This window comes from Geotrypetes seraphini, chromosome 2 (genome assembly GCF_902459505.1).
Source record: "Geotrypetes seraphini chromosome 2, aGeoSer1.1, whole genome shotgun sequence".
NCBI lineage: Eukaryota > Metazoa > Chordata > Amphibia > Gymnophiona > Dermophiidae > Geotrypetes > Geotrypetes seraphini.
Window position 1 is genome coordinate 311513866 of NC_047085.1, and position 27624 is coordinate 311541489.

The window sequence follows — 27624 nt, forward strand, 5'->3', positions numbered from 1 at the left end:
TGGTTTTTTTTTTGCAAGATAGAACGAAAAACGAATCCGAAGGAAAAAGAACAAAAAAAGGAAGAAAATAGCGCGAGCGGGAAGGCAAAAACAGAGATTTCAACAGCCGTTGAAAGCACATGCATCTTCGCTCCACGGAAACGAAGAAACTGGGGACCACGCTCTCCTCCGTCGAGCGGGAAGGCACCCGCGCATGCGTGGTGCGGCCAACTAGAACTTTCTAGTTAAAAGTGTCCGTACCGGGGCTCCGTCGGTGACGTCACCCATACGTTAAGAATATGCTGCCTGCTTGTCCTGGGATAACACCTGCTACAGATGAGTAACTATGCTTTATCCAAGGACAAGCAGGCAACATATTCTCACATATTGGACTTCCTACCTACCATATCATGCTTCTGAGAAGAGGATTATTGAAAGCTACCATGAGCCTGGCAAAACCAAAAGGGTTGGAGGGAAGTTGTCATCTAAGTAGAGAATAAATTTTGTAGAACTGCTTGGCCGAACCGACTATCCTGTCTGGAATGATTCTCCAAACAATAGTGGGATGTGAAGGTATGAATAGAGGACCAGGTGGCTGCTTTATAGATGTCTTCAAGTGGAACAAAGATGAGCTACTGAAGTCGCCAATGCTTGAACTTTATGTGCAGTGACATAACCTTCAGGCATTAGCCTGGCCCAAGCACAGCAAAAGGAGGTACAATTCGCCAGCCATGTGGAGATGGTTCTTTTGGTCATAGGTGCTCCAAGCCTGTTTGGATCGAATGACAGGAACAGTTGAGAGGAAGTTTTGTGAGGTTTGGTCCAATCCAAGTAATAAGCCAGAGCATGTTTACAGTCTAATGTCTGGAATGTAGATTCACCAGGGAGAGAATGTGGTCTTGAAAAGAAGACAGGAAAACTATAGACTGGGTCAGATAAAATTCAAAGATGATTTTTAGGAGGAACTTTGGATGTATGTGGAGAACCAATCTATTGTGGTAGAATATTGCATAAGGTGGATCTGACATAAGACATATAACAACACAAAAATCGATTTCTATATCGCATTACCGTTAAGTTCTATGCGGTTTACAAAAATTAAATAGACAAGCAGTTGAATAAAATATTTCAGTTCCCTAAAAATTTAGAAAACAAATATGTTTTCAATTGTTTCCAAAAATATTAAAAAGCAGAGGTCAATATCATTAACTTAAGGTCCTTATCCCAAGAAGTTGCTTGATAGGAAAAAAAGACGTTGAAGGTACTTTTTAAAATTGGCAACCTTTAACTGACAGAAAAACGAAAAAAGCGTGTGAACTTCAGGAACACATTGAATTAGCAAAAATTAATGAATCTATAAGATAGTTGGGTACTAGACCAGTTGAGACTTTATAACAAATATATCCGAACTTAAATTTCACATGAGCCTCAACAGGCAGCCAGTGCAGCTCATGGAAAAATGGAGTAACAGTCTAACTTTTTCAAACAAAAAAAAGGTCGCACAGCTACATTCTGAATGATACACAATCTAGAAAGATTTTTTTTGAGTACCTGCAAAATAAATATTGCAATAGTCCAACTGACTTGAAGTTCATTGACTCGACATGCAGATGTGAGAGATATGAGGAAGACTACTTTCCAAGTGAGATGCTTGAGGGATGAAGTCAAGAGTGGTTCAAATGGAAGCTTCATTAGAGTAGAAAGTATAACATTAATCCTTTAATTGGAAGATGGTGAAACAGCTGCTTTAAGTAACTTGATGTTGAACAAGAGCAACAGTGCCAAAATGACAAGTATTTGGCGATGCAGATCTGTCATAAGAGCCATTGAAACACATTTTGTTTCTGAGGGTTAAGGTCTCAAGTCAAAGGCGGCGGCTTGAGAAGGGGCTTGGTATGGTAAAGGCCTTTCATGAATCTAGAAACCAAAGGATATACAGACAATGGCATTTTGTCCAATGGTGTTTGAAAAGCACTAAAAACACCGAGATGAACTCTGACCAAAGTAGTTTTGAAATTGGAATTGGAAAAGTGTAGAAGGTAGTCTAGAACTGATTGGAGAGAACAAGTGATTGAATCTGGTGAGATTACACCAGAATATGAAGTGAGTCCACTTGAAATGATAGCAGTGCTGAGTGGAAGGTTATCTAGAAGCTTCAATGATGGCTGACACTGGTGCAGATAGTGTGAAAACATCTAAACGTATTGAATTAGCAAAAAGGCTTGTGCCAGAGTCATGTCTTGAAATGCTCCAATGAACTCTAAAAGTTTGAGTAGGTTGAAGATGGGTTTTCTGGTAGTTGACTGCAAATCCCAGAAGTTCTAAACGGCAAATTGTCAAATTGATGGCCTGGTGAGCTTGTTGAGGTGATGAGGCCTTGATTAATCAGTCGTCCAGGTAAGGGAACATATGAAAGCTGATGAGCGGATGGTTGAAGCTACAACACCCAAGCATTTTGTGAATACTCTCAGTGCTGCCACCAGTCCAAATGGTAGTACTTTGTATTGGAAGTGGTATGTTCCCATTCAAAAATTTTAAAATGTAAGCTTAATAGTTGCAGCGGGATCATTTTCCATCCCAGAGTTACAAACTTAAAAGATGTGAATAGAAAAAAAAAAATCTACAATAAGATTCTAAGTGTAAAAATTGAAAGCCACGAATGCTGAATGACTATCAAAGGCAAAGAGTGGACTTCCATATGCAAGCCATACTCAAGAGTCCACCACAACAGGGATGTGGAGGACCGAAAATGTAAATGGAGGCAGCTAAAGCATGACATCTGCCACAAGGCAGGGAACAGATGTCCAGGGAAAGACAGTTCTGACCTGACACCTGTAGAATGCATGGTCCACACCTTCCTTCCCCAGGTGGCCATCCATGAACTTGGGACTCTCCAAAGACACAAACGTATACAAGTGAATACACTCTGCAGCTCTCTTTTCTAGTGCTGTCCTTCAGTTCATGCGTTCATTCAGGCAGTGTCCACACCCCTTACCAGGTCTGCCCACCATCATGTAAAATTCAGGCATTGGCTGCCTGTTATTTTCCTCAGCTGATAGCAGACCCTTCACATTTTGCACCATTCTTTAGTTCTATCCCTTTTCAATACTCTTGCCTACCCACTCTTGCTCAGACCCACCCAAAAATGGGTGTCTGCCTACACCACTGTAAGAAAGGAATCTGCAGCGATTGTTTTCAAGTACTGGTTAGCAGAGGAATGATATTACAATAAAGTGAAGTTTATATTTTAGAAAATAATTTGAGAAATGTATTTTTCTTGATTGTAATTTTTCAGAGCATCAATGTGACATCAATGTGCTTTTTTATTCTGTATTGTACATTAGGCTGGTATAACGTCCACAGTGTAGACCAGCTTCTGGACTCCTTTTCCCTATTTTAGTAAGCATCTACAGTTTATTATGCTTGTCCTTAATCAGTTTTATAAGTTAATAAAAAACAGGAAACATCTCGATGCTACTTCCTCTTATTACTTATGCATAGTTTGGATAAGCACATCTATCCCTACTGATACAATATTGCAATAGCTATTCATGTGGGAAATGATCATTATGACAATCAGGGCTATTAATATCACTTATTTAGATTAATAATTAGCTGCTCACAACACTGGTGCAGTAAGAGGGAGCAGGCAATCCTGGGAGCCACCTTGGTGGGGATGCTGGCACCTCTCCTCTCCCCCTGTATCTCTTCAAATCTTCGCTGGCCACAAACAGCATCTCTTACCTGCTGCATATGAAGGCTTCATCCCTCCCTCCGTCACTTCCTGTTTGCATGGACTTGGAAATGACAGGAAGAAGGATCATGCAGGCAAAAGCAGCAGGTAAGAGATGCTGTTTGTGGTCAGTGAAAATTTGAAGAGTTCTGGAATGGCCACAGAGAAAGGTGCATCAGGGAGGCACACGGCATGGTGATGCTGGGCGAAGCTGCCCCAGATGCACACTTACCTTGCTATGCCACTGGCTCACAAAACATCACAGAAGTACAGGTCAAAATCCACTTTGGCTATGTTATTTTTATGTGCATTACAAAACAAGCAATATGGAGTCAGCACAGCTAGAAAATAGTAAAAGTAATCAAACTTTTCCCCTAGAAAATAAACAGGAATGTTTAGAAAACTCTGCAGTAGTTACTGTTAAAACACACAAAAAAACCACATACTCTTAAGTCAAGAAATTTAGGGTTAAAAAAAAAGCCCTAAAACTCCAAGGTTGATTTATATACACAACCTACTGTCAATCCTGTGTCCCTCCCCTCTCTCCAACACCCCACAGCAGCAGAGCAATCCGCTCTCTCCCTCCCCTTCCTCCAACACCTGTGGCAGAGATCTTCTCTCCCTCCCTCTATGCCAGTGGTCTCAAACACGCGGCTCGCCAGGTACTATTTTGTGGCCCATGGTCTGGACGCAATGATCGAGTGTTTAGTTTCTGGCCAGCTCCCTTGCTGCAGTCGTTTTTCCGTTCAAAGTCGTGGGCGGCGGCTCCTGTATTGGAAGCCTCTCTAGACAGAAAGCTTCTGATGCAGGCGCAGATCACATGAGGAGCCACTACCCGCAGCTTTGAACGGAAAAACGACTTCAGCAAAGGAGCCGGCCAGAAACCAAACACTCACCAGAGGGAGGCACAGAAGAGAGAGAGACTTACAACTCGTTGCTCTTGCTTGCTTGCTTTGGGCCTTCATCCATGGACACAGAAAGTAGGTGGTACCTGGCAGCGAGGAAGGCCCGAAGCAAGCAAAAGCAGCAAGTTGTGAATGCTGCGCTGCCGACAGGTGTGTAAGACAGGGATAGGAGAAGAGAAATAATGCTGCTGCACCCAATTGGGGAGAGAGAGGGAAGGAGGGAGAAGGAAGACAAAGGAGAGGAGAGGAACGAAAGATGCCAAGTCCATGCGAGGGAGGGAAAGGAGATACTAGACCATGGAGGGGGAGGGAGAGATGCCAGGGCATGAGGGGGAGGGAAGGAGACAGATGTCACACTAAGGGAAAGGAAGGAAAGAGGGAGAGAGAGAAAGGAAGGAGAGAGATGTCAAACCATGGAAATAGGGAGGGAAGGAAAGAGAGATAGGAAGGGAAGACATGGAAAAAGTAGATTTTGAGAAGAAAGCAGAAAAATTGAATGTTAAATTAATGCCAAAGATGGATGCAAGTTTGATCCAAACAGACCAGGAATTTTGAATTACAGTCCACTCGAGGGGGAAAACTTTCAAAATAGAACAAAACACAGAAAACTCCCTTCTCATCAATACTTGGCAAGTTTCTCAAATAATATCATCATGTAACATTTAAAGGTTTTTAAATATTTAAATGTGCTCATAAGCTCTTCAGCAAGGCGCCACAGCAGTGGTACAATGTCATTGGAAAGGTGCTTGAATTTTAATCATAACACATTGCATGGAGCAAGGAATCTTGCTTCTACTGGAGTAGCAAATGTTATGGCTCTACAAAAGCTGTTTAACAGTAGACCACTTATTTGAAAAGGTCAGTTCACGGCTCCAACACAGTCTGTGTTTTGCTATGCTACATCAGGAATCCGGAAAGATAAGCTTTTTGTATTGATTTTATTTGCAGTGTGCAGTGCCTGAGTCCTTTGATCTACACACTTTATGTTGAAAAAAGACATCTTGTTGGGGTTATTCAATTTCCCCTTACTTTATAGTTACTTTGGTGCTAGATATCCTTTCAATTTTCCCCTTGTTCTCTGGGGTCAGGTATAAAAAAATATTAACACACTCTTCCCAGTATCAAGCAGTTTATTTTTAGCTCTCTCATCTGAGTTACGAGCTTCGTCTTCATATCTTTCCTTCTCTAAAAATTTAAAAACTTATTTAATAGATTCTTATTATCTGATGTCTGTGCTGACATACAGTATTTGATGGATATTCTGTTGTATTCTTTTGTTATCCATTTTGAACTACTGTTGGTGAGAGCTGGCAGAATACAAGAGCTAGATAACAAAATGAGCAGCAAAGATGGTACTGCACACCAAGCAATGCAATGCAACACAATATGAACAAACAGAGACAAAGACTCACCACATTGTTTCTGTCCTGATTGTGAATGGCAAGTGGAAAAAGAAAAAAAAGAAAGGAATATTTCTTTTAAGATAACAATAACACACACAGTAGCCAATATATTTTCAGGGCAATAGTGGTTCCAATTTTGCTTACACTAATTGTCTGAGATGTAAAATATTGTGAATGATGTACTATTTACCAATAATATTCTTCCTTTATCCTTGATCACTTTCTTCCAATGATTTAGCTTGTTCAGATTTTCTCTGCACTTTTACATTGCCCTTTTCATTGCAAAAGAGCCTCTCTGCTGCATTTTGGCTAATCGAGCTCTTCTTGCATCTACCCTCTCTTAGCACTCTCTTAGCTCTTCTCTGCTGGCTTCAAGCTTGATTTCCTTATTCTTAATTGCTCTGTGAATATTGCTATAATTGTTCTTATAATGCATTTTTAATTGTATTATATTTGGACAGCAGAATATGAAAAATGTAAGAGACCACGTGAGAAAGCCAAGGTTCAGTAGAGCAGTGATTTCCAACCCAGTCTGGTTTCAAGACATCCACAACGAATATGCACAAGAAAAATCTGCATGCACTGCCTCCTTGGTATACAAATTTCTCTTGCATATTCATTGTGGATATCCTAAAAACCTGACTGGCTGAGTGTCCCAAGGACTGGGTTGAGAAGCACTGCAGTAGAAAAATAGATCAAATACAAAATAACAGTGATGGCTTAAATCAGGGGTGCTCAATGTTGCTTAAGGCTGCAACTCAGTCTGGTTTTCAGGATTTCCACAATAAAAATGTAAGAGATCCATTTGCATAAAATAAAGACAGTGCATGCAAACAGATCTCATGCATATTCATTGAGGAAAACCTGACTGGGTGGTGGCCCTTGAGGACAATGATTTAAATCAGGGATGCTTCATAACTAAGGGTCAGATTCTTAAAAACAAAAATCTGTCTTTAAAGTGCTCGCTAAATAGGTTCCAGCTGATTTTAGCAGCAGTTTATCAAAACACTGCTGAGGGAGTGTTGGGGGTGTTGCTTGACTGCGGGAGAGATTGGGCATCTCTCCTGTTGCCAGGAGGCTGTTGCTTGGTGGCAGGAGAGCGTGGGAATCTCTTCTGCTGCCGGAGGGGTTGTTGCTTGGCGGCAGAAGAGCGTGGTCATCTCTCCCACTGCTGGGGGGAGGGGGGGTTGTTGCTTGGCAGTGGGAGAGTGGGAATTTCTCCCGCTGTCAGGTGGAGGGTTGCTTGACTTTGGTGGCTCAATTTGTTGTTAGTTGGGGGGGGGGGGGGGTTCTTGCGTGTTTATTCTGTGCATGTGCCCATCGTTATTACCAGCGATGGACACGTGCAAATTTAGGAAATATTCACTACTCTCTGACAATCTCATTTGCATGACCGTTTTTTGGAGAATGACTTACTTATTTTAAATCGCTACTGTAATAGCTGTGACAGCAGCCTGTCGGTTATTTACGCAGATTTTTGAGAATCTAGGCCTGTGAGTTCCCAAAGTATTATGCCATTGTATAGATCCATGGTGAGGCCCCACCTGGAATACTGTGTGCAATTCTGGAGGCCGCATTATCGCAAGGATGTGCTGAGACTGGAGTCGGTGCAAAGAATGGCCACCCGGATGTTCTCGGGACTCAAGGATCTACCATATGAAAAACGGCTTGACAAATTACAGCTATACTCGCTCGAGGAGCGCAGAGAGAGGGGAGACATGATCGAGACGTTCAAGTATCTTACGGGCCGCATCGAGGCGGAGGAAGATATCTTCTTTTTCAAGGGTCCCACGACAACAAGAGGGCATCCGTTGAAAATCAGGGGCGGGAAACTACGAGGTGACACCAGGAAATTCTTTTTCACTGAAAAAGAATTTCGCTGGAATAGTCTTCCACTACAGGTGATTGAGGCCAGCAGCGTGCCTGATTTTAAGGCAAAATGGGATCGGCACATGGGATCTATTCACAGGGCAAAGGTAGGGGAGGGACATTAAGGTGGGCAGACTGGATGGGCCGTGGGCCCTTATCTGCCGTCTATTTCTATGTTTATGTTTCTATGTATTTGAAAGATGCAGTGGCTTATGGTTTATTGGATTTAATATACTGCCTTTCCTAAGGCAGCAACATGGTTGTATACATCAAATAAGAAAAGAATGCCACTGTAATAAAGGAAAGCTAAAGTAGTAGAAACTTAAGACAGTAGAAAAAGGTATAGTCTGATGGGTAGCCACATGGATAAGAGAAGCCACACAGATCGAGAGCACCCATTAAAAAGAGTTTGATTTTCAGTGGTTGTTTATCAACTAACATATGTATTTTATGATGTCTTGTTTTTAAGTTTTATTTTTGTCTATTATCTTTAACTAATTTTTACAATGTAATGCACTTAGCCTAAAAAAGTTGATAGAATATAAATGTTTAAATGAACATTTGAAAGGCCCTGTAATGTTTACATGAAGAACATTTATTTAAAAGATTAACTTCTTTCTTGACTATACTTTTAACTCTATTATAACTTGCCTCATTTTGTATCCCTGCTATATTATTTAAATTAACCTTAAGTTCTTATTTGAAGCATGTTTCCTGTTTATAAAAATGTACTTCCTGAGCTCCCTTTAATTCAGCTATAATCATTCTTCACATTACAGTGAGATGAGTACATAGGGTTCCAGTAAGAATCAAAGTATCCTACCCTTTTAATTAGATTTATATTGGTGAACTGGCTAAGCAGGAGGAGCTGTCAGTTATTCATACTTCAAATGTATTAATGTGATATGTAAACAGATTAAAGAATTAATACTGCAGAGTCACAGTTTACTCTGATTTATAATGGAAAGATTGACTAAGGAAGATGAACTTAAAGACATACCACCTCTTCTGGAATAAACAATCTGTTAAAAACACACATTCATTTTTGCTCATCTGTTTTTCTACCAGTACTACCACAATTAACAATGTAGATTCTGCTATACAAAACATGAAATAGAAACATAACAAAAGCCAGATTAATTTCAGATACTTTAGCTATTCTTTGGCATTTTCTTTTAAAGTGCAGAAGTATAAAATGCAAGTCTCCTTAAAGCAGGAACTCAGATATCTTGGAGAATGTATAAACAATCTTTAAGTGCCAACTGGGTCAGGCTACCATGCCATTAACAGGACCTATTTGATGTGTTTAATTGTATTGTTTTATTGTTTGTGCACTTGATGTAAGATTGAAAATGAATAAAGAATTTGAAAAAAAAAAACCCAGGACCTATTTGTATTCTTTCAGCATTTGACCTGCATGGATTCAACATCTCTTTGCTAACCTAATCAATGTCACAATTGAGGGCTAGGTTTGCAAAGGTTAAAAATGCATTTAAAGCTTCATTTACCTCTTTCTGTGTGATGCCCATTCGGTCACGCCAGTGCATCAACACCAGATCAATTTTTTCCTTGGTAAATTTTTCTACTTCTTTAGCAGCTTTCCCAGCAAGTCTCTGCCACTCTGGTACCTTATTAGATTTGCCATACTGATCCTGTACAATAAGAAAATAATACAATAAGAAACAGTTTTGTTTAAGAAGATTACCATCATGTAATTTTAGATTAAATAATTATTCAAGATAATGATTAGCTTGCCATGTGAAAAATTTCTGAAATAAAGCATAGTTACTTACCATAACAGGTGTTATCCAGAAACCGCAGGCAGATATTCTCACACTTGGGTGATGTCATCTATGGAGCCTGGTAAGGACAGTGGTAAAGCGCAAGTGTGGTGCGGGCGGTTGTGAAGTTTTAAAAATTTAAGGTGGCCATACACTTTTACCACTGTCCGTACCAGGCTCCATGGATGACGTTGCCCTCATGTGAGAATATGCTGCCTCCTTGTCCTAGGATAAGCAACTATATAAAACTGGAAAAATATATCATAATCAGTCTATTTATCTTTTATTGTAGGAAAATCTCATTTCAGTGACAAACTTGATTCAACTTCTGACCCAATCCTTGGAGCAAGACATTGGTAAAGACAGAACTAGCCAGATGAAGAAATGTTTACAGAAATTAGTAATGCAGGCAAATTGGACAACAGTATAATAATCAGGGAGTGCTAGGGATGTAAAATTCCTAGATGTAATACATAACTGCTTCTTGCAGCAACTGGTCCAGGAACAACCAAGAGAAGCTATTTTAGGTTTAGTGCTTAGTGGAATACAGGAGGTAATGATGTTGGATCTGCTAGGAAACTGTGATCATAACATGATCAAATCTGAGCTAATATATGGAGTGAAATCACAAAGAAAATTTACTGTATGGGGAACTCATTCTTAAATTGGAATTATCTTAAAACAATTTTTGAAATATTATACAGCTTTGTATTCTTCGGAGCTTTATTCAAATAAATAACTTGAGGGTTTAAAGTTTTTGGAGTTAATTAAGGAGCCTAAAATTCCTGAGCATATAAAAGAAACTACTGATGCACCTATATCAATGAAAGAGTTACAAGCAGCATTGAAGTCCCTTAGAGTTGGATCCGCTCCAGGTGGTGATGGTTTCACTGTAGAGTTTTACAAATTATTTCAAAGTATCCTATTACCTCATTTACTAAATTTATATCAGGTTCAACCGACTAAAGGTTGTGTTACAGGTACTATGGCAGAATCGTTAACTATTGTTTTGCCAAAGCCAAATAAAGATCCTATGTTGGTTTCAAATTACAGACCTATTTCTCTGATTAACGTAGATGGTAAGCTGTTGGCTAAGTTATTGGCTTTGTGCCTGGCCAAGGCTCTCCCTTATATTATTGGTATGAACCAAACAGGATTCGTTGCTCAGAGACATTCTTCGAATAACACCAGGCTGGCTTTTTACATGTTAAATTTTACAAAAGTCATGGATGATCCAGCCTTCTCTGTATCCCTGGATGCAGAGAAGGCTTTTGATCAGATGGAATGGCCCTTTATGTATCAAGCAATGGACTGGTTTGGTTTTGGTTCAGGATTCATATAAATGATTCAAGCCTTGTATAGTTCCCCTTCTGCCAGATTATATATAAATAATACTTTTTTGAAAGGGAGAGGGGAGTTAGACAGAGATGTCCATTATCTCCTTTGCTGTTTGATATTGTTTTGGAACCCTTGTTATTAGCTATACAACAGGCAAAGGAGATCCAGGGTATTCCTTACGCAGGCCGGGAATACAAGGTCTCTGCTTATGACATATTGCTTCATTTGAGGAATCCTGAAACCACCATTCCATATTTACTATATTTGATTGAAAGATTTGGAAAATTTTCAGGATATAAAATAAATTGGAGTAAATCAGAGATTCTTCCGCTTAATGTACATTGTCAAAAAGGATTATTTGATTCATTCCCTTTTCTTTGGAAGAAAAGAGCGTATAAAATACTTAGGAATTTGGATTTATAAAACGCTGGAAGAAACGATAAAAGTAAATGAAGTCTTTATTGCTAAAGGTCACGGAAATGTGTGAACAATGGAACCCCTTACATTTGTCTTGGTGGGAGAGAGTCCAAACAGTTAAGATGATGATTTTGCCTGTGGTTTGCTACCAAATGGGTATGTTACCAATGTTTTTTCAGGGGTCCTTTCACAAAAAATTAAATAGTATTCTTACAAAATTTATTTGGCTGAAGAAAGCAGTAAGAATTGCTTTAGTATCCTTACAAAAGCCAATTGTGGAGGGTGGGGTAAATTTTCCAAATTTTTATAGGTACCATCAAGCCTATATAATGTGTCAGGGTATGTATTGGATCCTCCCCGAGCTCATGGAAAATCTTCCAGACTGGTTATGGTTGGAATGGCAACTCCTGTCTCCATTGAGATTGTGTCATATTTTGAGTATTAAGATGCCTAGGCTATATAAGGACAACAGAATTTTAATGGACACTTGGAAGACTTTAAAATTTATTACTAGTTTAACAGATATTCCAATTCATAAATCCACTTGTCAGTCCCTTTGGCTGGACCCCAAGATTCAAACTGGCAGGTTTAAGGTCATCTGGAAGCACTGGATGAAGGTGGGCATACATACTTTAGACCAGTGGTTCCCAACACTGTCCTGGAGGACCACCAGGCCAATTGGGCTTTCAGGCTAGCCCTAATGAATATGCATGAGAGATTTGCATATAATGGAAGTGACAGACATGCAAATCTGCTCCGTGCATATTCATTAGGGCTATCCTGAAAACCCGATTGGCCTAGTGGTCCTCCAGGACAGGGTTGGGAACCACTTCTTTAGACGATGTAGTATCAGACAGAAAGCTGCTTGAGTTTTCACGACTGCAACAAAAATTTGGTATTGCTAAAACTCCAAGTTATAGGTGGTTGCAGTTGAGGCAGGCCATTCAGGAGGGATTCCCTGACTGGAAAAATCTTAAAAATCAGTATAGTTTGCCGTTCCTGTGCTTTCAGGCGGATTTCCTGGGTCACCAGGCTGCTCAGTGGTATAAATTAATATCTGGATTTTTGAATAAGAAACTGGTCTTCGTGACATTTGGAGCACTGAAATAAAGCATCAAATTACTGTGTCTCAAAGGCCACAAATCTGGACTTGAAGGATGAGATGTACGGTGTCTGCATCTATGAGACAAACTTGTTTTTTTTTTTTGTTACATAGAGCAGTTTGGATTCTAGTTCGTTTACAGAAATTAGATAGTTCCAAGTCTAATAGGTGCTGGCACTGTCATCTCGAACCTGGGACATTAGATCATTTATTATTTTATTGTCCCTTGATACTTCAATTTTAGAGATCCATTTGGGATCAGGTAAATAAAGTAATGGAAAATCCAGTGGCACTAACATGACACTCTGCTATTTGGCACTATGATGAGAGCTAAAAGCCAAATATCATCTCATAATAATAAGCTCCTCTTTATTATGATAGGGGTTGCCATACAACTTATTCTTAGGAATTGGAAAAACTGGGATAGACTTTACTATACCTTTTGGTGGGAGTCTCTCTGTCATGTTTTTAAAATGGAACGTAATATGGCTTTACATCAGGGACATTATAAGAAATTTCTGAAGATTTGGGAGCTATTGACAAAATTTTGCAGAGTGAGTGGTAATTTTGCCCTTTTGTTCATATATGTCCAGGGTGGGTGGGAGGATGGGTTGGAATGGGGTTTTTACAAGTTGACTGTACTTTTTGAATATAGTTATAGGAGGGGTGATATATTTATTTGTCATAAATTACAACTGTAATGAAATTTAAGTGCTTTTATAGAGTTATATGACTGTATTATATTTTGTACTTATTGATGGTTTTAAAATGAATAAAAAAGAAAATTTACTGTAGCAGCATTTAATTTTCAAACGAGCAATCATGATAAATGACGAAAATTATAAAAAAAGAAGCTAAAAGGATCAGCCACAAAGGTTAGGACTTTTAAACAACATCCATGCCCGATTTAAAATACCATCTTGTAAGCCCAGACCAGATGTATTCCATGTACCAATAAAGGTGGAAAGAAGAGCAAATGACAGCCAGCATGGTTAAAAGGCGAACTGAAAGAGGCTCTTAGAGCCAAAATAACATCTTTCAAAGAATGGAAAAAGGATCCAAATGAAGAAAATAAAAATCAACATAAGCACTGGCAAGTTAGATGCAAAACATTGATCAAGGAGACTAAGAATATGAAGAGAAACTTATCAGAGGGAAAAACTCACAACAACTTTTTCGGGTACATCAGAAGCAGAAAATCTGTGAAAGAATCTGTGGGACCATTAGGTCATCAAGAAGCAAAAAGGCCAATGAGTCAGGAGAAGGCCAGAGTGGAGAGACTAAATGAATTCTTTCCTTTGGTCTTTATGGAAGAAGATGTAAGAGAATGCTTTTCAAGGGCAACAATGTGGAGGAACTTAAAGGAATCTCAGTGAACCTGTGAAACATACTGAGTCAAACTGACAAACTAAAGAGTGATAAATCACCTGGACTAGATGGTATACATTACAGGGTATTGAAAGTAATAATAATAATAACTTTATTCTTGTATACCGCATTACCATGGAATTTCTTTGCAGTTAACAGATGAAGAGACTGTACATTTACAGCGAAGTTACATTTTCGGCGATGCTACATTTACGGTGAAGTTATTTTACAGCTAGGTTACATTTGCAGAGAAATTACATTTGCATGAAATTGTTTTATCTACTGTTAGTAATATGTAATTTGTCATTAAAATAATCTGCAGTATCTAAAAACTGGAGTGTGGCACAGATAACACTAATTTTTAAAAAAGATTTTCAGAGATGATCCAGAAATTACATACCGGAACGCCTGACTTCAGTGCTGGGAAAGACAGTGGAAACTAATATAAAGAATAAAATTATGGAACACGTAGGCAAAATAGGTTTACTAGAACAGAGTCAACATGGGTTCAGCCAGAAGTCTTGTCTCAATTTACTCCAATGCTTTGAAGGTGTGAATAAAGTGTAGATAAAGGTGAGTCAGTTGATGTAGTATTATCTAGATTTTCAGAAAGCTTTTGACATAGTTCCTCATGAGATACTGAGAAAATTAAAGTCAAGGGATAAAAGGCAATGTTTTTTTTATGGATTAGGAATTGCTTATTGGACAGAAAGGGTTCCAGAGGTGATCCATGAAATTATAGACCGGTGAGTTTGATGTTGGTGCCAAGAAAATGATATAGATTATTGTAAAGAACAAAATGACAGAGCATATCATAAGAATGGATTAATGAGACAAAGCAATCATGGATTTAATCAAGGGAAATCTTGCCTCACCAATCTCCTACATTTCTATGAATGAACATGTGGATAAAGGTGAGCCGGTCGATATTGTGTATCTGTATTTTCAAAAGGCATTTGGCAAAGTACCTCATGAAAGACTTCCAAAGAAATTAAAATTAGAGAATGGCACGAGGACAAATTTTTCCCCGTCCCTGCAGGAACTCAATTTCCCTGTCCCCGCAAGTTTTGTCACTGTCCCTGTCCCTGCTTTCTTCTAGCCACACTTGGATGAGAATCTGAAACTGTAAGTCTGCTTGAAGTGGTGAGTAAAACAGACATGACAAAATTAAAAGAAATAAGATTCTTCACAAAAGAGACATCGGCATGAGAAAACCAAAACTACTGGAAGTGTAAGCAATATCTTGTTTCCAGCTGAAAATTGATAAAGCTGGACACCAAATACAAATAGTAAAGGCCAAATCATGACTGAACTTAAACAAAAAAAATCATAATATTTTTGACCAAACCCAGAACATAAAAGCATAAATGCTGGAAAGACAACTAAAGAACCTGCTATACACACTCAGTGCAGCTGGCAAAAAAGAAAGGAAAGAAAATACTAAGCTGCCACTGAGGAAATCCTAAATCTTTTCCACAAAGATATGGAATGTTCTCTTGCTTGGCACCACTTATATACCAGCACTGCTAGGCAATATACATGCCTGCATTCTGAAAAGGAAAACAGTGACCTACCCCTGAAAAGGTATATAGCTATATATCACAATAAAACTTCAAAGGGAGAATTTCAACATTTAAAAAAAATTTTACTTACGGGATCCAAGATAGCCGCGGATGCCTGACTGCTACTGAATGCTTCTGACTACCTCACAGTTTTTTCCTTACCTAACAATTTGGAACTTAAGCGGATGCCGAAGACATGGGGCTAAAGCGCAGGTGGAGCCTCCCGACGCTCAGAAGCTCCCCTTCTGACGATTAACGAGATGCTCAGAAGATTGCAGCCGGAACCCTTACCGTCAGGTAGTTGCCCATTGAACATGGTGCCGGAGAGTAACGCGGCAGCGTTTGTTCCTGGGCTCGATGTCACCCTTAGCCCTGACGCAAGAGTGCCTCCCACGCAGCCTACACCACAGAGAGCCAGCTCACCGTGAGAAGAGAACACACCCGGAGAGGAAGTGCTCTCAACTCCCGAGGCTGAATGTTCGGTGAGCATGGCATTGAAGACCTCCCGGTTTGAATTTTCTCCCGGAGATGAAGCTGTGGCTGGAACATCACAAGCATGAGAGAAGAGAGTCGTTTCTGAAAATACCGGCTATTCCTCCAATAACTATGCTAAGCTCTTCTTTTGAACCTATTAAACCTCAGGAAATAACACTTGAAACAATTTGGGACTTAGTTGTGAATTTGGGGAAATCTTTTACTCCCCAAATAAAAGCTTTGGAAAAAGAAATGAATATTAACAAAGAAGAGAATAATACATTAAAAAATGAACTTATTGTGCATAAATTGGATATTCAAAAAATAGAAAAAGAAGTTACAACATTAAAACAAAATCAAGATTTAGTGGTTAAAGATAATATTTTATTGAGAAGGAAACTAGAAAATCTTGAAAATCATGATAGAAGTAATAATTTACGTTTAATAAACTTTCCAAAGATTTCCTCAATATCTCCCAGAGAAATGATAAAACAATATTTTCTGAATCCCTGCCCCCGCTTACACGTATTATTTGCCAATTTTGCAGCACAATCAAGAGGCAGAAGTAAACCTACAAAGACAATCTTCATTAGATATATCTACACTGTTGGAAACTTTGGACCAAGAGTTAGTTACTCCTGCTACTTTGTTAATTACAATGGCTCTATCCCCGGATAGAGATTGGCTGTTGAATATGTTCTTCAAGAATAGGAGGAAAGTATTCCTGGGATTGAATATTCAAATATTTCCCGATGTCTCAAAGAAAACCCAAAAATGACGTCGTCAGTTTCTTTTGTTAAAATCTGGGGTGATTCAGATCGGAGGAAATTTTTTCCTTCGATATCCTTGTAAATGCATAGTTAGATATAAGTAATTTAAATATGTTTTTCTTGATCCGAGCCATTTGACATCATTTATATCTCAAAAACGAGCAGAAAAAGAAGAAACTACAACAATAACCACTCATGAATAAATTTTGGGCTCCTGGTTTAGCAGCAGACATTTAAGTTTCATTATAACTTTATTTTTCCTGAAATGTTGTTACTCAGAAATTCTTGGATCTGTTGGTGGACTTGGGTGTGATTAATTAATTATAACTATACTTTTTTTTTTTCCACTTAGTATGGTATCCTTATTGTCTGTTCAATGAACTATGCTTTTTTTTATTGGTTAACCACACTATCTGTACAAGATTAATATGCTTGGATGTTTATGGAAAATTGAATAAATATATAATTTTAAAAAAAAAAAATTTTACTTACAGTTGCAATTTTCAGATTATCCCTAACATGCATTCGGTCAACATCTTTCTCAGGAACTGAATCAGTGCTATCCAGGTATGCCAGCAAACCTGTAGGCTAAACCAAAACAAAATAAATTTAGTAAGATCAAGCATGGTACATTTTCTAAATTCATAAGAAAATTCCCCCCATGCCTGCTCACCACACTACTGAACTGAATTGTTGATCTTGTTAGCAGTCTTCATTTAGTGGTTTGTCAGGGCATCATTGTACTTTTTAGACTTGCACAATATATTCTCCAGATAAAGAGGCCTATGACTCTCTAGTAATTTGCTTCTCAACTTTTCCCATTTTGAATTTAATACATCAGTCTATGCTCCTAAAAACTGTTAACATCCTTATTTCATTAGGATTTATTTAACTTAAAAGGAAAACTTCTCTATTAATAAATGAAATAAACTGAACAGGAAAGTAAGATCCTACTTTCGCCAAAAACATTTCGCTGTCCTTGTCCAATCCATCATCCTCTCCAAACTTGACTACTGCAATGCCATTTACTTATGCCTAACAAAAAAAAGTCTTCAAAGACTCCAGCTTATCCAGAATACTGCAGCCAAGTTGATCTTTGCAAAATGCAAATCTGACCATGTCTCCCCACTCTTGTCCAATCTTCACTGGCTCCCAGTGATTTCCAGAATCCATTTCAAATGCTCCTGCCTGGCTTTTAAGATCATTCACAGCATCCTTCCTCCCCTAATCCCACTATCCTTTAACTCCTCGAGTCCTGACTCCACCAGACCCGCCCAAAGATATAAACTATCCTTCCCCTCTCTACTCGGTATTCTCTATGCAGGTAAACTGGGAAAATCTCTTCTCTTCAAAATCACAGGTCTCTGGAACGACCTTACTATCCCGTTGCAGAACCTGGGCTCTCTCCAAGTATTCTGCAAGCAACTGAAAACTTGGCTCTTCTCTAACATGTATTTCTATTTTCCCCCTTATTCTTCCATTCTATATATAAGTTCATGTAAACCTTTTCCTTTCTCTTCTTATATTTTAAGTTCTTGTAAACCGTGCCGAGCTCCACTTCTGTGGAGAGGATGCGGTATATAAACTTAAGGTTTAGTTTAGTTTAGTTTAGGATACTGGGCTTGGAAATAGGATATAGGGCTTGATGGAACTTTGGTCTTTCCCAGTATGGCAATTCTTATGTTTTTATGAATGGAGGAAAGATTAGGTTCTTACCTTGTTAATCTTCTTTCTTGTAAACCCACACTCTATTCCTGATCCATCGGGTAGTCAATCCCTTCTCATTCTCTGCTTTCTTTAGATAATTTGCAGAAGTTAGTTTTAGTGTTTATCCATTCTAAATTAGATTGGAGGAAACACGGATTCACTACAGGTAGGTCTTGTCAGACAAAGGTGATCAATTTCTTTGACTGGGTGACAAGAGAATTGGATAGAAGGAGTGCACTAGATGTGGTGTATTTAGATTTTAGCAAAGCCTTTGACAGTGTTCCACATAGATGTCTACTAAATAAACGGAGTGCCCTTGGGATGGGTCCCAAAGTGACAGGCTGAGTCAAGAACTGGTTGAGAGGAAGGCAACAGAGGGTAGTGATCAACGGAGATCGCTCTGAGGAAAAGGATGTTACCAATGGTGTGCCTCAAGGTTCTGTTCTTGGGCCTATTCTTTTAAACATTTCTATAAATGATATTGCTGAAGGGCTGTCAGGTAAGATTTGCCTCTTTACGGATAATACCAAAATCTGCAACAAAGTAGACACTCAGGATGGTGTGAATAATATGAAGAATGACTTTGTGAAACTTGAAGAATGGTCTGAAATTTGGCAGCTAAAATTTAATGCTAAGAAAGTCAAGGTCATGCATTTGGGATGCAAAAACCCGATGGAATGGTACAGTTTAGGGAGTGAAGAACTTATGTGCACAATAGAAGAAGGGGATTTGGGTGTGATTGTATGTGATGATCTTAAGGTGGCCAAACAGGTTGAAAAGGTTGCATAGGGAGAAGTACGGCCAGTAGGAAAAAGGAGGTATTGATGCACCTGTATAAGACTTTAGTGAGATCTCATTTAGAATATTGTGAACAATTCTGGAGGCCGCACTTTCAAAAAGATATTAAAAGGATGGAGTTGGTGCAGAGGAAGGCTACTAAATTGGTGCATGGTCTTTGTCATAAGGCGTATGGGGACAGACTTAAATATCTCAATCTGTACACTTTGGAGGAAAGGCGGGAGAGAGGAGATATATACGTTTAAATATCTACATGATGTAAATGCGCATGAGTCGAGTCTCTTTCATTTGAAAGGACGCTCTGGAATGAGAGGACATAGGATGAAGTTAAGAGGCAATAGGCTCAGGAGTAATCTAAGGAAATACTTTTTTACAGAAAGGGTGGTAGATGCGTGGAACAGTCTCCCAGAAGAGGTGGTAGAGACAGAGACTGTGTCTGAATTCAAGAAAGCCTGGTATAGGCATGTAGGATCTCAGAGAGAGGAAGAGATAATCGTTACTGCAGATGGGCAGATTGGATGGGCCTTTTGGCCTTTATCTGCCATCATGTTTCTAATGCTCTGAAACAGCAAACAAGATGCTAGGAATTATTAGAAAAAGGAGTGGTAAATAATGGCTCTGTATCACTCCATGGTGCAACACCTTGAGTATTGCGTTCAATTCTGGTCACCGTATCTCAAAAAAGGTATAGCTGAATTAGAATGATGAAGGGGATGGAACTCCTCTCGTATGAGGAAAGACTAAAGAGGTTAGGGCTCTTCAGCTTAGAAAAGAGATGGCTGAGGGGAGATGATTGAAGTCTACAAAATCCTGAGTTATACAGAATGGGTAAAAAATGAATCGATTTTATTCGCCGTCAAAAATTACAAAGACTAGGGGACATTTGAATTTACAGGGAAATACTTTTAAATCCAATAGGAGGAAATATTTTTTCACTCAGCAAACAGTTAAGCTCTGGAATATGTTGCCAAGAATGTGGTTTACTATGTTTCACAGTTATTGTATCTATATATTCTATTCATTAATAATTTTGTATCTAAAATTATTGCGGTGATGTACTCAGACCTGTGACCCAATATATAGTGAAGTCACTACATTGAGTTTAACAAGGGGACCATCATTGCAACCACCTGTCCCCGACCCTCCCTAAATGAACTTAAACTTATTCATATACTGTGTTTGTACTTATCTGAATTGAGAGGTTTTTGTTGTTGAACTTGGTCTAGTTAAATCTCAATGGTGACTGTGTTCTAACGAATAAAGTGACAATTTAAAATCCACAAAGATGAAAAAGTTTTTTGTAGTCTTCAATTCCTGTCCCCCCAACTCGAGTTTCGTATTCTTCGTCGGGGAGGGACACTGTTACTGGCTAACTGAGGTCAGACTCGTTCAAAATCTTCTGGCCAACTGCAGTTGGCAGAAGGGAGTGGACATCCTTCCTGCCGATCTTCTCGGTGGAATCGGAGTATCTGGGTAGCTGAGGCAAGAGGAGTGGGCCACCTCCTGCCAATTTTATTTTTTTAAGTTTGGCGGCCATCATTGGGTGTGTGTGGGGCGGCACAACTTTTTTTTTTTAATGGGGCAGATACTGTGCATGTGTAATACAAGCACAACATTTGTACCCATTTAAAAAAAAAAGAAAGTCTTCCTGTCCCAAACAGCTGAGTGGCAGGAGGCTGCTTCACAGCTTGCCTTGCCGCCTCTATGCATGTCAGTCGCTTTTCCAACAACTGATCAGATGGGATTACAGTAGACCTCCGCAAAAGTAATTTGCATGCAAAATTGTTTGAACATCAATCACCGTCTTCAAATTGGACATTTAGCGGCACCATAGCAACTCAAAGGATTTTAATGGCAATTTTAGAGCATCTGGGCCCAGATAAACTGGAAAGAAAGGTTTATAATCAAATAGAATTCCACTAGCCTGTAGCCTTACATAGCCCCCAGCAGCCATTCTTTTAAAATTAAGATCACCCCCAGTCAGACAGCTGTCCCCACTGTTTGAGAGATTGGCAAACAGAAACCTGTGCAGAAGGAACTCACTCTGAAGTACCTTTTGCTTCCGGCTTTGTTATTAGCTGGTCCGTGTATTTTGAGCGAAAGCAGGAAATGTCCAGTCCCGAAGAAGTCCAATTTAATTGCTTATTGAGCCAGTAACATGACAATGTCCAGTCTCTGACTTAGGAAACTCTGGTCCAGGTTCCAGTCTCAGTCTCTATGCTACCGGGTTGGTTTACAGTTAATTGCATGGAACTTTAGGAATCTTCTGCTAAAAATCTTTACAGCTGGGTGTCCTGTGGACTTATTCCAGTGATTTCTGATAATGTCCAGCCTTTGCACTATCCTGTTTTGCTTAGTTGAACTCACCAGTTGAACTATGGGCAAATGAACTTCTTTGTTGAAATGAAAGGCTAAGAACTTTTGACAGAAAGGAAAGGACCTTGCGGAGGGAAATCCCAGCGTCTGTGAGATATGGCTCTCTGCATATGAGAGCCTGTAATTCCGAGACTTATGCTATGAGAAATTCTGTCTTGACCATGAGATCCAAGAGGGATGCCTCTTGCAGTGGTTGTGCGGAGGCTTACCAAGGCCATTAAGGGAGATATTAAGATTCTACGACGGGACAGGCTGGAGTAACGGAGGCTGCAACCTAAGTGCCCCCCATCCCCATCAAAAATCTGGTTACATCTAGATGAGATGCAAGTGATAACTTCCCCTCTAGACCTTGAAAGCATGAGAGGCTTGCTACCTGAGCTTTGAGACACACTACTGACAGGCCTTTTTCTAATTCGGCCTGTAGGAAGGTAAAGATCGCAGGAATTGGCGCCCTGAAAGCTCTACATGATCTTTGGCACACCAGAGCTGGAAAGCCTTCCAGGTCTCAGCATAGGCCACAACCGTAGAAGGCTTTTAACTTGGAGGAGAGTAGCAATGACTACTTCTGAATAACCTTTGCAAGCTCATTGTGCTGAAGACCACCCTAGCTGTAACGAAAATGCCGGTTAGTTGAGAAAAAACACAGAAAAAAAGGCAGTTATAAAGGGAAATGAGCCCTTTAGACCAGCACACCTCAGGATTTTTTTGTTATTTCTTTTTACTTAGTCAGAACAGCCTCCACGGCTCTCAAAGCTGGAGGGTTGCCCAACCAGGGGGGTCAGGCCGCCTGCTGATGCCCAGTACAAAAATATGGGTAGGTAGCGGAAGGTGGGAAGAGGGACTCAGCATGAGACCCGCTGGGTTTAACATCCCTGAGGTCGGACGGATCCCCAAAAAGAACCCGCCCAAGCTCCATCCAGCACAAAAAGGGGAACCAGGAGTCCACAAACAAAGTTCCAACAGTGCTAAGAGGGGAGCTGAAAAGCCTTACCACCTGCTACCGGAGATTAAGGAAAAATGGGGTAGCAAGAGGGGCATGCTGTACTGATATACAAGTTTGATCTCAGTCTCCACCTGCTGGTAGCAGTGAAGCATATTACCCATTCGTGAGGACTATACCAGTCTACCAAGCAATACAGAAAAGATAATTTAAGATCCAAGATGGCCACCGCCAGTGAATATGCACCAAAAAATGGCTTGAGGGGTTTCCCCTGAAATTCAAAAAATTCAGGGAAAGGGGTTTTAGAGGAGGATCCTATCTCTGGCCCCAGAAGCCCTAAAAATTTAAATTTTCAGACTCCCCCCTCACCCTGCAATTGGGAATAATCGGCTGCATTCACTATGTTGTGCTGGTGCATGCCTGTATCAGCTTTCTTGCAGCCTGACTGAAAGGAGAAGATTTTCTGCCTCAAACAGTGCTAGAAATGAGCCAAAACTGGAATCTTCGGGGCTACCGACTGTGAACTCAATCCCCACAAATCCTTGCGGTGTAATGGGAGGGCAATAAAAATGCTGCTGGCTCCCTGAAACTGAAAGGGATTAATACAGGGGCCCCACAGCCTGCATGCAAGCCTCTAATAATTCAGAAGGCAAGCTAGCTCTAGGGGGAACAAACCCCGAGCACTGAACATGCACAAAGCAGGCCAGCTAAGTGCCCCGTGACCTGCAGACTGCCCTAATGGAGTCTGAATCCTCTCCCAGGCAGTTATTCCATGGGGATCTCTGGGCACCAAAGCCTCACAAATTGGGTGAAAAAATACCTGAAAATAACAAAAAGTGAACTGAGTAGATCAGAATACAATTTTTCAAGTTACTTGCAGAAGGAAAAACTGAAGAGTTGACTATACTCCAGTAGTGAATGAGGAGAAGCTAAAAGATGCGATTGACATCCTTCTGTATGCAACTTACGACCAGGAGATATTCTCCAAACATACAGACTCCTGTATCTTTGCATCAGAAAAAGTAAAATACATCCACACTATTCTGTGGGAGAAAAATGGACTGAGCAGATCCCAAATGACAACAGTGTGTAGCAAGACATGTCCATGCACAGAAGGCCACTCCCAAAAGATTCTAGAATACCACTGGGGGGCATCTGCCACACTGGGCTTGATTGGATAATGACATTCATCCAAGATAATACACCTTGCTTGTTCTTAGAGATATATCTCTTCCCTACTACATACACATGAGATTTCTATCCATAAAGATAAGTGTAATTTTCTTCTGCAGAACTTTTATCCTGATATGATGCCATCCTTAACATTGCTTTTGAGGTATTTCCCCCCCCCCCTTAAATATGCCATCAGTTTCTCATTGGTTGTCTTTCCATTAGGCCCTAGACTCCTCTTCTATGTTTCCATTTAGTGCCATACACACTACCCTCACTAATTTTATTTTCTAGACTTCTCCATTAGCATAAAGACAACTAAATATATTCAGTATTTTTACAACTCATTTTGTAGATGATTCAGGTAATTTGAAATAATTCATGTTTGTTCTTCATTTAAGTTCATATGAACTAAGCTATTCCCACATTCTCTCTAAAAGAACACTAATTTCCCTATTTTAGAAGTACTCTTAAGATACCACACTCTAATATGTACTCCACAGGATGTTTTTTTTTGTTGGTAGTGCAGGTAGCTGCTCTCTGTTCTAATTAAGGTGGTCTATTCCACCAAAATAGGCTTACTCCTCTCCATAAAAGTCCCCCAGTTCCTAATATAAAACCTTCCTCCCTGCAGCATTCTTCCATGCATTGTGACTCCAGAACTCAGCCTGCCTCAATTTCTTTGTGAACTGCAGGCTTTTCCAAGACAGTTTAGTAATTCTGGAGTATAATCGCCTATCTAGAAACAGAGCCTCACTTTTAAACTTCAGCATTTCAGACAAGCTTCAAGGAGTTATATAATGGCTTACAATGAAAATTGCCCTATTCAGAAAAAGGGTTAGAAATGAGTCCAAATCATTCTAAATTATCTGTACTACAGATGGTCCAAACACCAGCTGGAACAAAGATATGGAACTTCCATCAGATAGACAAGCCAGAAAACTCAAGCCAAACATATGGCTATTGACATATCATGTAGAAAAACATGCAGTTTAGAATAATCTCACTTGTTCCTTCATCCTTCACTTACCAAAATACGTTTCAGTAAATTTTTTGCAGTTATATTTTCTGCTGTCCAAAGGCCAACTAAATGTCTACTTAGCTGCCTGAAAGACAAGAAATTTTACTAAGAAATATATACTGTAAACTGATCAGCAAACATGAACATAAGTTAAAAACTTTACATTTTTCAGCTGAAAATCAAAAAGATAAGAATCTGCAAAAAAAGTTATGTTCAGAAAGGAATTTTAATATATAAATAGTGAAATGCTATGGTGGCCATGTTAGTCCAATTTCCAAGGTAATACCGATATACAGAAAACAAAAAAACCAAAGGAAATAAGGTAATACCTTTTTTACTGGACTAACTCAATGCATTCCCCCCCTTACAAAACAGTGATAGCGTTTTTTTAGCGAAGGTCAGCACGCTGAACGTTCTACATGCCAGCCTGCGCTAAAAAACGCTCCTTCGGGTTAGAAATAAATATTTAAATAGTAAAAGTCCTTAATATTTATCCATTTCAAAGGAAAGGACAACAGTTCCAAAGAATAGCTGCTACAGTTTATTTGGTCACAATCATGCCTGAATTACAGTCCTAATTTACTATGACAGCTTAGGGGTTGATTCTGCCCCAGGATTTAGAAAACTCTGCAACAAGTTTTTGACATTTTGGTAAATCTATAGCACATTTCATTAATTATGCATATTAAATAAATTATATTTTACTTTATAAAATTGTTTTCAAACCTCATGCATCTGTGTAATATATTCTATCCTTTAATAAATTTTATTTTTGTGGATGAACATAAAATGAAAAGGAGGATGGGAAAAGACAGAAGAAAAGGTTTGAGAAGGAAAAAAAGTTAAGAGGGAGCAGTTGAAAGGAATAAATAATGGGAATACTAGGAGATGGGGCAGGAAAAAAGGATAAAATTGAAGAATCTAAGATTTAGAGGGGAGAAGAATCAGAAATGAATCAACCATTGGCAGCATACCATTCCTAAAAGAGATGGCAATATTATGAAGTGTGAGGTCCTGCATAAATGTACTGGGCTCAGTTATCATCTAAGTTTGAGAAGGTAGGAATTGAAGAGAAGACTCTGGTAAGCGGATCTGATTCGTATTTTTTTTCACTGCTAGCCATAACCTCCTTAAGCAAGCCAGGCATATCATTAGATCTATATTTCCCTCTCTCAGACACCCAATTCTCCCTTTTATTCCTTCTCTCACCTCAGCATCTTTTTCCCTTACTCTCTCCACTCTTCCATCCTATGGCTCATGCTCCCCCCTCCATCCTTCCCTTTATCTAGTTCTCAAGTTCATGCCCCCTCCCTCCTTCCTTCCATCATTTGTCCGAAGTTTGTGCTCCCTCCTTCTCAAGTCCCAATAGTCCCTCTCTCTCCCTCCATTCTGTGCCTCAAGTACTTGCCTCCCTCCAGCGGGTGTTTACCTTCTGGCCGGCTCCTTTCTCCTCACTGCCGCAGTCGTTTCTGTGCACAAATCCGCGGGCGGCAGATCCTAGACGCTTCTCGCGCCTGAGTTGGAAGCCATCACACAACATCACAGGGAAGGCTTCCAGGTGAGCTGGTGGACGCGCAAGGAACCACCGCCCGTGGCTTTGTGCACAGAAACGACTACGGCAGTGAGGAGGAGGGAGCCAGCCAAAAGGTGAGCACCTGTGGGTGGCAATTAGCAAGATACCGAATTACCCTCAAGCCAGCCACCTGCGGCCCACAGGTTGGACACCCCTGGTCTAATGTAAAGCGCAGTCACCGCAGGCTACATAAAATGGCTAGGCGGGCCAGATTCAGCCCCCAGGCCTTGTGCTCTACAAATCTCTGCAAAACTACCCAAGACTCTGCCCATTAAGAGAAGCTCTTGGTGGAATGCACCTTGAGAGAAATCGGTGGCTGTTTACCACAGGCAATGTATGCCAAAGAGATGCCCATGCAAATCCATCTATCTATAGAGGTCTTGGATACTGGCCTGCCATGCCTGGACTGGCTGGTTAGAACAAACACATGATCTGAAAGGCGAAAGTCATTGGTCCTTTCCAAGTACTGGAGCAAAACTCTCCTCATATACAGCTTTCTCAAAATGCTATCCTGCTTGTCTGAGCCTGTAGATTGAAAGACAGGCAGACAAACTACCTGGTTAGCATGGAAATCTGATACAACCTTCGGAAGAAAGGAGGGAACAGCCCGGAGAGCATCCGTAATTCTAAGAAAGGGTTCCCCCTACAGGAGAGAGATTGCAGCTCCGAGATACATCTTGCTAAAACAATCTCCACCAGAAACAGTCTTAACCATGAGATCCAAAAGGGAAGCATCTTTGAACAGCTCATATGGGGCCTTAGTGAGGCCAAAACTTCAAATTGTCTCTTAAGGACCATGTCCACTTTAAGGTCCTGAGTATCCTTTAACATCACACCTCCTTCACTAGGCAAGGAGGTTCATTTGGTGACCTGTGCCACCAGTGAATCTACCTTTGGCTGAACAAACAGCTGCTGGAAATCTGGAGCCATAAGGTAAAGCTTGGACACAGTCTTAGCCACTCATAGGTCAGAGCAACTAAGCACAGCAACGAGGGGGCTGGAGGAACTTTCACTTCAATTTTCACAGTGAGGTAGAAATAATGTCAAACGCGCAGAGGCTTTAAACAGTTGGCGCACTGTGGGGTCTTCCTCCTGGTCCCGGACCACTACTGCTTCTGGACAGCTGTTCTTGTGCAGAGAACCATACTCTGCCATAGAAACTGCATCCTGGGACAATAATGGCATGGAATTGGACTGTCCATCCTCCCAGCCTATGTCAGACTGAACATCCTGGTCCAGCTCTGTGTCCTCATCTGGTCAGGGTAAATGCGGAGGGGAGATCCCCTGCATCACTGCCTTTGTTGCACTTAAGGCAGACACTGAGGATCCTCGGCAGTT

General features: G+C 40.1%; 1 protein-coding gene across 1 annotated transcript in view; it reads right to left on the reverse strand.

Annotated features, from left to right (window-relative positions):
• Positions 1-27624, reverse strand: part of DNAJC13 (DnaJ heat shock protein family (Hsp40) member C13) — a 495155-nt gene that overhangs the window by 327559 nt on the left and 139972 nt on the right. The window contains 4 exon segments of the mRNA XM_033929988.1: positions 6030-6044; positions 9398-9541; positions 17194-17289; positions 24723-24798. Coding sequence (XP_033785879.1) covers positions 6030-6044; positions 9398-9541; positions 17194-17289; positions 24723-24798 — 331 coding nt within the window.